Here is an 11,970-nt window from a genome sequence, read left to right as displayed (position 1 = left end):
CACACATATACACACACACATACACACACACATGTACACACATATACACACACATACACACACACACATGTACACACATATACACACATACACACACACATGTACCACATGTACACACACACACATATATACACACACACACACACACACAAATGGTGTTTATGCATATGCTGGATCCTGTGAGTTGCCCAGCTAACTCATTCTGAACCCACAACAGCCATCTTTCAGCAAATTTTCTTATTTATTTAAAATTTAAAATGAGGATAATAATAGAAAAATTAAAAACAATAAGATATTACACTTGTTACACAACGCGTTTCTCAGCCTCTGTGAGTGGGCAGTTTCATCAGAATATACTGGCTGGGAATTTTGGCAACTTTCCCCTTGCAGATTACCTGGCCAGGGTAAATGTCCTTTTTTTAGGGACTTTGTCCGTTCTGCCCGAATCCATCCAGGATACACCTGTGGGCCCACTCACAAAACACAGAACGGCGACTGCGCACTAGTTCCCTTAACTCCTTTTCCTGGAAAGCCTCTAGAAATTGTTTGGAGATATGTAGCACTCATGTTATCATAGTTTGTATTGTCCTCTTGATTCCTAAATCATTTGTGAGAAGAATTATACTCTTATCTGTCAGACATGATCTTCACATAGAAGATATAGCTTCCACATACACTATAAACTATATATATATAATCATTTTTATATATTTTAATAAAAAAAGCAACCAATGAGAATAAGGCAATAAGCCCCTTACAACTATACTGCACAGTAACATGCCTCATGCAGCTATACAATGGAATAGATTTATCATACTAATGGTGGACAGGGGCATATTTTCTCACCTTTGTCCACCTGACATCTCCTCTGGCAAGCAGCAATCTGCTGCCTGCATTTATCATTTAATAAGGAACCTAATGATGATGTGTAGATTGAGAAGAGAAGGGGACCGAGGATAGAGCCTTGCGGTACCCCAACAGAAAGCGGTAACGGAGCAGAGGAAGCCCCAGAGAAGGCTACCCTAAAGGTACGGTTAGACAGGTAGGAAGAGAACCACGAGAGGGCTGTGTCCCAAATGCCAAAGAATTGGATGGTTTGGAGCAAAATAGGGTGGTCGACAGTATCAAAGGCTACAGACAGATCAAGGAGGATAAGCAGAGAGAAGTGGCCTTTGGATTTTGCTGTAAGTAGGTCGTTGGTAACCTAAACGATTGCTGTCTCTGTGGCGTGATGGGGGTGAAATCCAGATTGCAGTGGGCCAAGGGAATTTTTTGAGGTTACATATGACCAGTGCATGTTTTAGAGAAAAGGGAAATATACCGGTGCTGAGGGAGAGGTTGAAAATGTGTATGAGTATAAGGGTAAGGGTAGAAAAGAGGGAGGGGAGTTGATGTGAGGGGATGGGGTCGAGGGGACAGGTATTGAGGTGAGAGGATAGTATAAGGGCAGAAACTTTTTCCTCAGTAACAGGGGCAAAAGAGCTAAATTTATGGCTATCTGGGTTTTGAATGTTTGCAAGCTTTTGAGGGGGTGGGATACTGGTAGTATGTTGACAGCTGATTTAGTTTTTGATGGAGTCGATTTTGTAGTGGCTGGCAAAATCTTGCGCTGAGAGAGAAGTTGTATTTGGAGGTGGGGGTGGGCAGAGAAGATTAATGAAAGTGGAGAATAGACGTTTTGGGTTTGAACAAAGAGTAGAGAAGTAATGTTGCTTAGATAGATTAAGGGCAGAATAGTCGGAGTTCAAGATGAACTTGTAGTGAAGAAAATCAGCTGAACTCTGAGATTTTCTCCAGTGCCGGTCAGCAGTACGGCAACATCTGCATAGGTACTGTGTCACAGGAGTGTGCCAGAGCTTAGGATGAGTGTGATTTCCGAGCTATGGTAGGAGGGGCCAGATTGTCAAGGACCGATATAAGGGTGAAATTATAATGGCGGACACATTGGTCAGGGCAGGAAAAGGAGGAGATGGAAGAGAGGAGAGGTCTGAGAGAACTAGCAAGCTGTTACTGATCTAATGACATAATGTTTTTGTGAAGTTTGGTGTGAGGGAGAGTCGTAGGGAGAGTCGTAGGGAGGGATGTGATGTTGCAAGTGAGGAGATAATGGTCAGAAAGAGGAAAAGGGGAGATTGTGAAGTTTGAAATAGTGTATCTATAGCTAAAGATCAGATCAAGGGAGTAACCATCTTTGTGAGTGGGAGAGTCATACATGTGTGATTGTGCGTGCTCGTGTGCAAACTGCCCCCGAGGGCAGGGGCTGTCAATCTCCCTGGTCAGAAAAGTCTGGGAAGATTGATATCCTCCACAAAACAAGTGGAGATTGGAGAATAGTGTGGAGAAGCAGCGGTCTGGTGACTGCTACTTTTTTTAAACTCAACTGCAGGCTCACTTGTGCCCTTGATAAATCTTAGCCTTTATAGCAATAGGCTTCAGTTATCTATACTGAGAAGCAATAGTCTTTAGTTATCTATACTGAGAAGCAATAGTCTTTAGTTATCTATACTGAGAAGCAATAGTCTTCAGTTATATATACTGAGAAGAAATAGGCTTCAGTTATCTGTACTGAGAAGCAATAGTCTTTAGTTATCTATACTAAGAAGCAATAGTCTTGAGTTATCTATACTGAGAAGCAATAGTCTTCAGTTATATATACTGAGAAGCAATAGGCTTCAGTTATCTGTACTGAGAAGCAATAGTCTTCAGTTATCTATACTGAGAAGCAATAGTCTTCAGTTATCTATACTGAGAAGCAATAGGCTTCAGTTATCTATACTGAGAAGCAATAGTCTTCAGTTATCTATACTGAGAAGCAATAGTCTTCAGTTATCTATACTGAGAAGCAATAGGCTTCAGTTATCTATACTGAGAAGCAATAGTCTTCAGTTATCTATACTGAGAAGCAATAGGCTTCAGTTATCTATACTGAGAAGCAATAGGCTTCAGTTATCTATACTGAGAAGCAATAGGCTTCAGTTATATATACTGAGAAGCAATAGGCTTCAGTTATCTATACTGAGAAGCAATAGGCTTCAGTTATCTATACTGAGAAGCAATAGTCTTCAGTTATCTATACAGAGAAGCAATAGGCTTCAGTTATATATACTGAGAAGCAATAGGCTTCAGTTATCTATACTGAGAAGCAATAGGCTTCAGTTATCTATACTGAGAAGCAATAGTCTTCAGTTATCTATACTGAGAAGCAATAGGCTTCAGTTATCTATACTGAGAAGCAATAGTCTTCAGTTATCTATACAGAGAAGCAATAGGCTTCAGTTACATATACAGAGAAGCAATAGGCTTCAGTTATCTATACTGAGAAGCAATAGTCTTCAGTTATCTATACAGAGAAGCAATAGGCTTCAGTTATCTATACTGAGAAGCAATAGGCTTCAGTTATCTATACTGAGAAGCAATAGTCTTCAGTTATCTATACTGAGAAGCAATAGTCTTCAGTTATCTATACTGAGAAGCAATAGTCTTCAGTTATCTATACTGAGAAGCAATAGTCTTCAGTTATCTATACTGAGAAGCAATAGTCTTCAGTTATCTATACTGAGAAGCAATAGTCTTCAGTTATCTATACTGAGAAGCAATAGTCTTCAGTTATCTATACTGAGAAGCAATAGTCTTCAGTTATCTATACTGAGAAGCAATAGTCTTCAGTTATCTATACTGAGAAGCAATAGTCTTCAGTTATCTATACTGAGAAGCAATAGGCTTCAGTTATCTATACTGAGAAGCAATAGGCTTCAGTTATCTATACTGAGAAGCAATAGGCTTCAGTTATCTATACTGAGAAGCAATAGGCTTCAGTTATATATACTGAGAAGCAATAGGCTTCAGTTATCTATACTGAGAAGCAATAGTCTTCAGTTATCTATACTGAGAAGCAATAATCTTAAGTTATCTATACTGAGAAGCAATAGGCTTCAGTTATATATACTGAGAAGCAATAGTCTTCAGTTATCTATACAGAGAAGCAATAGTCTTCAGTTATCTATACTGAGAAGCAATAGTCTTCAGTTATCTATACAGAGAAGCAATAGGCTTCAGTTATCTATACTGAGAAGCAATAATCTTAAGTTATCTATACTGAGAAGCAATAGGCTTCAGTTATCTATACAGAGAAGCAATAGGCTTCAGTTATCTATACTGAGAAGCAATAGTCTTCAGTTATCTATACAGAGAAGCAATAGTCTTCAGTTATCTATACTGAGAAGCAATAGTCTTCAGTTATCTATACTGAGAAGCAATAGTCTTCAGTTATCTATACTGAGAAGCAATAGTCTTCAGTTATCTATACTGAGAAGCAATAGTCTTCAGTTATCTATACAGAGAAGCAATAGGCTTCAGTTATCTATACAAAGAAGCAATAGTCTTCAGTTATCTATACTGAGAAGCAATAGGCTTCAGTTATCTATACTGAGAAGCAATAGGCTTCAGTTATCTATACTGAGAAGCAATAGTCTTCATTTATCTATACAGAGAAGCAATAGTCTTCAGTTATCTATACTGAGAAGCAATAGTCTTCAGTTATCTATACAGAGAAGCAATAGTCTTCAGTTATCTATACTGAGAAGCAATAGTCTTCAGTTATCTATACTGAGAAGCAATAGTCTTCAGTTATCTATACTGAGAAGCAATAGGCTTCAGTTATCTATACTGAGAAGCAATAGGCTTCAGTTATCTATACTGAGAAGCAATAGGCTTCAGTTATCTATACTGAGAAGCAATAGGCTTCAGTTATCTATACTGAGAAGCAATAGTCTTCAGTTATATATACAGAGAAGCAATAGGCTTCAGTTATCTATACTGAGAAGCAATAGGCTTCAGTTATCTATACTGAGAAGCAATAGTCTTCAGTTATCTATACTTAGAAGCAATAGGCTTCAGTTATCTAGACTGAGAAGCAATAGGCTTCAGTTATATATACTGAGAAGCAATAGGCTTCAGTTATCTATACTGAGAAGCAATAGTCTTCAGTTACCTATACTGAGAAGCAATAGTCTTCAGTTATCTATACTGAGAAGCAATAGGCTTCAGTTATCTATACTGAGAAGCAATAGTCTTCAGTTATCTATACAGAGAAGCAATAGGCTTCAGTTATCTATACAGAGAAGCAATAGTCTTCAGTTATCTATACTGAGAAGCAATAGTCTTCAGTTATATATACTGAGAAGCAATAGGCTTCAGTTATCTATACAGAGAAGCAATAGGACTATTGCTGCATTGTAAAACTGCATAAGGCTTACTGCTGAATTCTATAGATACATTATATAGCTGCATGAGGCCTAGTGCTGCTTTGTATAGCTGCACAAAGCTTATCGCTGCATTGAAAAGCATAATGAGACCTAGTGCTGCATTGTAAAGCTGAATGAGGCTTATTGCTGAATGTTATAGATGCATTGTATCGCTGCACAAAGCTTATTTCTGCATGAGGCCTAGTGCTGCATTGTAAAGCTGCATGAGGCCTAGTGCTGCATTGTAAAGCTGCATGAGGCCTATTATTGCATTGTAAAGCTGCATGAGGCCTATTATTGCATTGTAAAGCTGCATGAGGCCAATTATTGCATTGTAAAGCTTCATGAGGCCTATTACTGCATTGTAAAGCTGCATGAGGCCTATTACTGCATTGTAAAGCTGCATGAGGCCAATTATTGCATTGTAAAGCTTCATGAGGCCTATTACTGCATTGTAAAGCTGCATGAGTCCTATTACTGCATTGTAAAGCTGCATGAGGCCTATTACTGCATTGTAAAGCTGCATGAGGCCAATTATTGCATTGTAAAGCTTCATGAGGCCTATTACTGCATTGTAAAGCTGCATGAGGCCTATTACTGCATTGTAAAGCTGCATGAGGCCAATTATTGCATTGTAAAGCTTCATGAGGCCTATTATTGCATTGTAAAGCTGCATGAGGCCTATTATTGCATTGTAAAGCTGCATGAGGCCTAGTGCTGCATTGTAAAGCTGCATGAGGCCTATTATTGCATTGTAAAGCTGCATGAGGCCTATTATTGCATTGTAAAGCTGCATGAGGCCTATTATTGCATTGTAAAGCTGCATGAGGCCAATTATTGCATTGTAAAGCTGCATGAGGCCTATTATTGCATTGTAAAACTGCATGAGGCCAATTATTGCATTGTAAAGCTGCATGAGACCTATTGTTGCATTGTAAAGCTGCATGAGACCTATTGTTGCATTGTAAAGCTGCATGAGACCTATTGTTGCATTGTAAAGCTGCATGAGGCCAATTATTGCATTGTAAAGCTGCATGAGGCCTATTATTGCATTGTAAAACTGCATGAGGCCAATTATTGCATTGTAAAGCTTCATGAGGCCTATTACTGCATTGTAAAACTGCATGAGGCCTATTGTTGCATTGTAAAACTGCATGAGGCCTATTATTGCATTGTAAAGCTGCATGAGACCTATTGTTGCATTGTAAAGCTTCATGAGGCCTATTATTGCATTGTAAAGCTGCATGAGACCTATTATTGCATTGTAAAGCTTCATGAGGCCTATTATTGCATTGTAAAACTGCATGAGGCCTATTATTGCATTGTAAATCTTCATGAGGCCTATTATTGCATTGTAAAGCTGCATGAGACCTATTATTGCATTGTAAAGCTTCATGAGGCCTATTATTGCATTGTAAAGCTGCATGAGGCCTATTATTGCATTGTAAAGCTTCATGAGGCCTATTACTGCATTGTAAAGCTGCATGAGGCCAATTATTGCATTGTAAAGCTTCATGAGGCCTATTACTGCATTGTAAAGCTGCATGAGACCTATTATTGCATTGTAAAGCTTCATGAGGCCTATTACTGCATTGTAAAACTGCTTGAGACCTATTGTTGCATTGTATAGCTGCATGAAGCCTATTATTGCATTGTAAAGCTGCATGAGGCCTATTATTGCATTGTAAAGCTGCATGAGGCCTATTATTGCATTGTAAAGCTGCATGAGGCCTATTATTGCATTGTAAAACTTCATGAGGCCTATTGTTGCATTGTAAAACTGCATGAGGCCTATTATTGCATTGTAAAGCTTCATGAGGCCTATTACTGCATTGTAAAACTGCTTGAGACCTATTGTTGCATTGTATAGCTGCATGAAGCCTATTGCTGAATTTTAAAGCTGCATGAAGCCTATTGCTGCATTGTAAAGTTGCATGAGGCCTATTGTTGCATTGTATAGCTGCATGAAGCCTCTTGTTGCATTGCAGACATCCCAACCTGCAAAGACTCATTTCAGGGAGGTGTGCCCCCCTGCCGGACCCCTCCTCCCCCCCTAATGCTGTATTGTATAGCTGCATTATAAAGCTGCATGAGGCCTATTACTGCATTGTATACAGCACTGCAAAAAAATTCTGGTTTTACTATTTATAGGTATTTGTTGGAGTAAAATTAACATTTTTTATTTATTCTATAAACTACTGACATAATTTCTCCAAAATTCCACATAAAAATATTTAGATAATTTATTTGCAGAAAATGACAACTGGTCAAAATAACAGACCTTGTATAATGCAAAGAAAATGAGTTAATATTATTTTTAATCACAATACTAATGTTTTAACTTAGTAAAAGTTTAGAAATTAATATTTGGTGGAATAACCCTGATTTTCAATCAAAGCTTTCAATTCTTTACATGCTCTCCACCAGTGTTTCATAATACTGTTTCACTCCTGTCGCAAAAACGTTTAAGCAGCTTGGCTTTGTTTGACGGCTTGTGACCATCCATTTTCTCTGTGTCACATTCCAGAGGTTTTCAAATGGGTTCAGGTCTGGAGATTGCGCTGGCCATGACAGGATTTGAATCTGCCGGTCCTCCATCCACACCTTATTTGACCCGGCTGTGTGCATGGCATTGTCCTGCTGGAAAACACAATCCTCAGACTTGGTGAACATTGTCAGAGTTGAAGAAAGCAATTTTTCTTCCAGGATAAACTTGTATGTAGCTTGATTCATGCATCCTTCACAAAGTTAAATCTTGCCGATACCTGCCTTGCTATAGCACTCTCAGATCTTTACTGATCCTCCACTAAATTTTACAGTGGGTGCAAGATACTGTGACTTGTAGGCCTCTCTGGGTCTCAGTCTAACCATTAGACAGCCAGGTGTTGAGCAAAGATGAATAATTGACTCATTAGAGAAAAAGACCTGGAATCGGGCAGATTTATCTTTGTGAAAGACGCATGAATCAAGCAACTTACATGGTTATCCTAGAAGAAAACTTGCTTTCTTCTGCTCTCACAATGCTCCCCAACTCTGAGGATTGGTCTCTCCAGTAGGACATTGCTCCATGTCACACAGCCAGGTCAATCAAGATGTGGATGATGGAGGACCACCAGATGAAGACCCTGTCACAGCAGCCTAATCTCCAGACCTGAACCTCATTGAAAACCTTTGGAATGTGATCAAGAGGAAGATAGATGGTCACAATCCCTCAAACAAAGCCAAGCTGCTTGAATTTTTGCACCAGGAGTGGCATAAAATCAGCTAAAAAGCAATGTGAAAGACTGGTGGAGAGCATCTCAAGACGCATAAAAGCTGTGTTTAAAAATCAGGGTTATTCTACCAAATATTGATTTCTGAATTCCTGCTGAGTTAAAACATTGTATTGTGTTGTTTAAAAATTAATATCAACTTGTTTTCTTTGCATTATTTTAGGTCTGAAAACACTGCATCTTTTTGTTATTTAGACCAGTTGTTATTTTCTGCAAATAAATGCTCTAAATGACAATATTTTTATTTGGAATTTTGGAGAAGTTTGAAGTTGAAGCTGTCAAAAGTTTATAGAATAAAATAAAAATGTTATTTTACTCAAACACATAACTATGAATAGTAAAACCAGAGAAACTGATAAATTTGCAGTAGTCTTTTAATTTATTCCAGAGCTGTAGCCATGTATAGCTGCCTGGGTCCTGTGCAGTACGTGTGAATTTTAGCACTGCTGAAGATCACTCTTGTGTGCTACAACACAATGTGATATATATTGTATTACATATAGTAAAAGTATAATTTTTCAGTATAACAGATAGGGTGCTGTAGTTTTGCCATTTATGAATATAACATTATGCTTTATGCTGTTTACCTCTTTTCCACTAGAGGGCAGTAGTACAACATATATTTATTTCAGTTTCTGATAACGTTATATAATTCACTTTTCTCTACTGCACACTATAAACTGCAGGAACATACAGCAAGTGTCAGAGATAACACAACTGTATTGCTGATAAAATGCATTATTATATATGTATGTGTTGTTTAAACTTCATCCTCCATTAATAACATATGTAATTATTTTCTTCCAAATTACAGATGTCAAAATAATAAAAAAAAAACGTACTTTATGAAACAGTGAAGATATCATTGTTTGTTGTCTAGTTTCAATGTTAGAAAAACAATTAATCCGGCTTCTTTGTAACCATTACATTATCTCTCCATTTCCAGGCCCCCTAGAGCACATACACCTGATTCTGCCTTTTGTAACCACAAAGAATAAAGAAGTCAATGCTTCTGTGGTTCTGTGGCCAAACCACGTGGGAACCCCAACTTATGTTTGGTGGCTTGGGAACAACAGCGAGGTATGCTCGTCTTCCTGCTTGTAGATTAATCACATATCTGTGATACCAGTGCTTAGGTTACCAGAACTTGATGTGATGTCTAGGCTCATGCTTTCTAAACAATACTTACATCATGTGTCTTACCTTATAAATTGCCTTCTCTAAGGAATCTTATAGAATAGAACCTCTAAGCTTGCTATACATTTATAACTTGTTATGGCCCTTACACTGTGACTAGGACGCTGATTAATCCCTTACCAACAACCCTTGTAGGAAATGTCTAGGGCCCTCATGATTTTGGAGGGGCTACCACCCTTCATATGCATCAGTTTGTACTCTAGTTCTCCCTGCTGGCAATTCTCTCCCGGCCACATGTGACATTTTGTAACACTACTTGTAGGGACCCATCCTTAAGTTTCAGCACTTTTCCTGGCAATGGTTTCTCTTTCATCCCCACCTGTTTCTCCATGCTATGAGGGGCCACTTTAAACTTACTTAGCAGAATTTTGAAAACAAGAAACTGCAAATCTTCACTCTTGGTGCATAGTACCTGAAATAAAAGAAACAGGAAAAAAAATAAGAAGTTTCACTTAAAAAAGTAATCTTTGCCAGTTTTGAATCTTTTTATGAGCCATGGAATCTATTAGTCATGCATGAAGAGTTAGTGCCAAGTGAGGGCTAAAGCCTTGGGTGTCCTTGGGGTTTGCTAATAGAGCTTCATATCTTTTGCCACATTATCTCAAATTGAGAGCTCTGTACCACGGTTACTATCACAATCTCTTCCAGCCTATTTATACCTAAGCTCTTCCTAAAGAAACCTGGCAACAGCCACACCCTGCACAAGCCCCATCCAGGAAAAAAAAAACTTGCCCTACTCAACATTGACCCTCCCCAGACAGATTTGTTCCAGCCTCATGGAATTCTGCTACTTGATCACCCCTAAACTGCTTGACCACCCAGGCTCCACCCCTAAACTGCTTGACCACCCAGGCTCCACCCCTAAGCTGCTTGACCACCCAGACTCCACCCCTAAGCTGCTTGACCACCCAGACTCCACCCCTAAGCTGCTTGATCACCGAGACTCCACCCCACAAGGGTATAGATGGCAAAATAAAACATTTAGAGGTATGTACTGGGGCAATTATCTAAGATGATTTCTTTTCCACAATCAGCGTCTGATGACTAGGTATAATAACTGATCTTTATGTAACTGCAAGCTCTTTATATTTGAATTAACATGGTATATGCAGAGCTCCCATATTTTGTGGAATAGTCTTACTTTGGGAGCTATCAATCACTGCCATTCATCCTGCATTTTTCCACCACAGTCTGATAACTGCAACCTCAGAATGCTAAGGGTCCTCCCACCCACACTCTTGCCCCCCACATACACCAGATCCCAATACCAGCCCACAAATAATGGAATTATAACTATCAGCCATAAGCAGAATCATATGCTGCATAATTGTTATGAGAATATATTCATGTAAGTGCGAGTCTGAGGCATAGCCAATAGAGGCTTTTTTCCTCCTGATTGTTAAAAACCTATTAACACACCTATCTACAAGATACGTTATACTCCTTACTCTTTATAATGCATTTAGGTCTCCTTATCTCTTAAGTAAGCATTCTAGCGCAAAATATAGTGTTTTACACCCCACAGTGAGTCAAATTACTAAAAGCATCTCTAAGCATAAAGGTATTTATTTTAGTATACATTTTAATAACCAGCACAAAGAGCAACTAGATAAACAGTCTACTTTAAAATGTTTATATATTAAAAAGATAGATAATCCCTTTATTACCCTTTCTCCGGTTTTGCATAACCAATGTGTTTATAATAATATACTTTTTAACTCTATGATTACCTGTATCTAAGCCCCTGCAGACTACCCCCTTATCTCAGTGGTTTTTTTTTTGCAAGCTTGCGTTTTAGCCAATCAGTGCTGGTTCCTGCATAACTATTACCATTCTCCACAGCAGTGAGCACAATGTTATCTATATGGCAAACATGAACTAGCACTGTCTGGCAGTGTGCTATATTGTAAAAAGCACTGAGATAAGAGGTAGCCTGCAGGAGCTTAGAAATAGGCAATATTAGAGGTTATAAATTATATTAATATAACAATGGCTAAACAATGCATTGCACAAATCCCTCCCGTACACAACTCTATTCCTCATTGCAAATATCTCAGCACACCTAAACACAACTAAGTTACAAAATAAAAATAAAAAATCAGCACTTTAAAAAAGCATTGTACTATTTCCAGCCATCAAGTTCTCTGCCTCTTCTTCTATCCAAAATTTGCCATGATCTGACTCTCATAAAACTTTCCTCCTCTATTCATTGTAATTTTAGCAACTCTGATTGGTTAGTCAGGTTAACCAATCAGGAT

The 11,970-nt window shown here is 38.4% G+C and overlaps 1 protein-coding gene across 1 annotated transcript in view; it reads left to right on the top strand.

The window, feature by feature from the left end:
* Nucleotides 1-11,970, top strand: part of LOC128640533 (VPS10 domain-containing receptor SorCS1-like) — a 1,407,808-nt gene that overhangs the window by 1,136,096 nt on the left and 259,742 nt on the right. Inside the window, 1 exon segment of the mRNA XM_053693005.1 lies at nucleotides 9,462-9,595. Coding sequence (XP_053548980.1) covers nucleotides 9,462-9,595 — 134 coding nt within the window.

The sequence above is a fragment of the Bombina bombina genome, chromosome 9 (genome assembly GCF_027579735.1).
Source record: "Bombina bombina isolate aBomBom1 chromosome 9, aBomBom1.pri, whole genome shotgun sequence".
In the NCBI taxonomy this organism is placed as follows: Eukaryota; Metazoa; Chordata; class Amphibia; order Anura; family Bombinatoridae; genus Bombina; species Bombina bombina.
The sequence above is the reverse complement of the archived record's forward strand: the minus strand, read 5'-3'. Positions and strand labels throughout refer to the sequence as shown.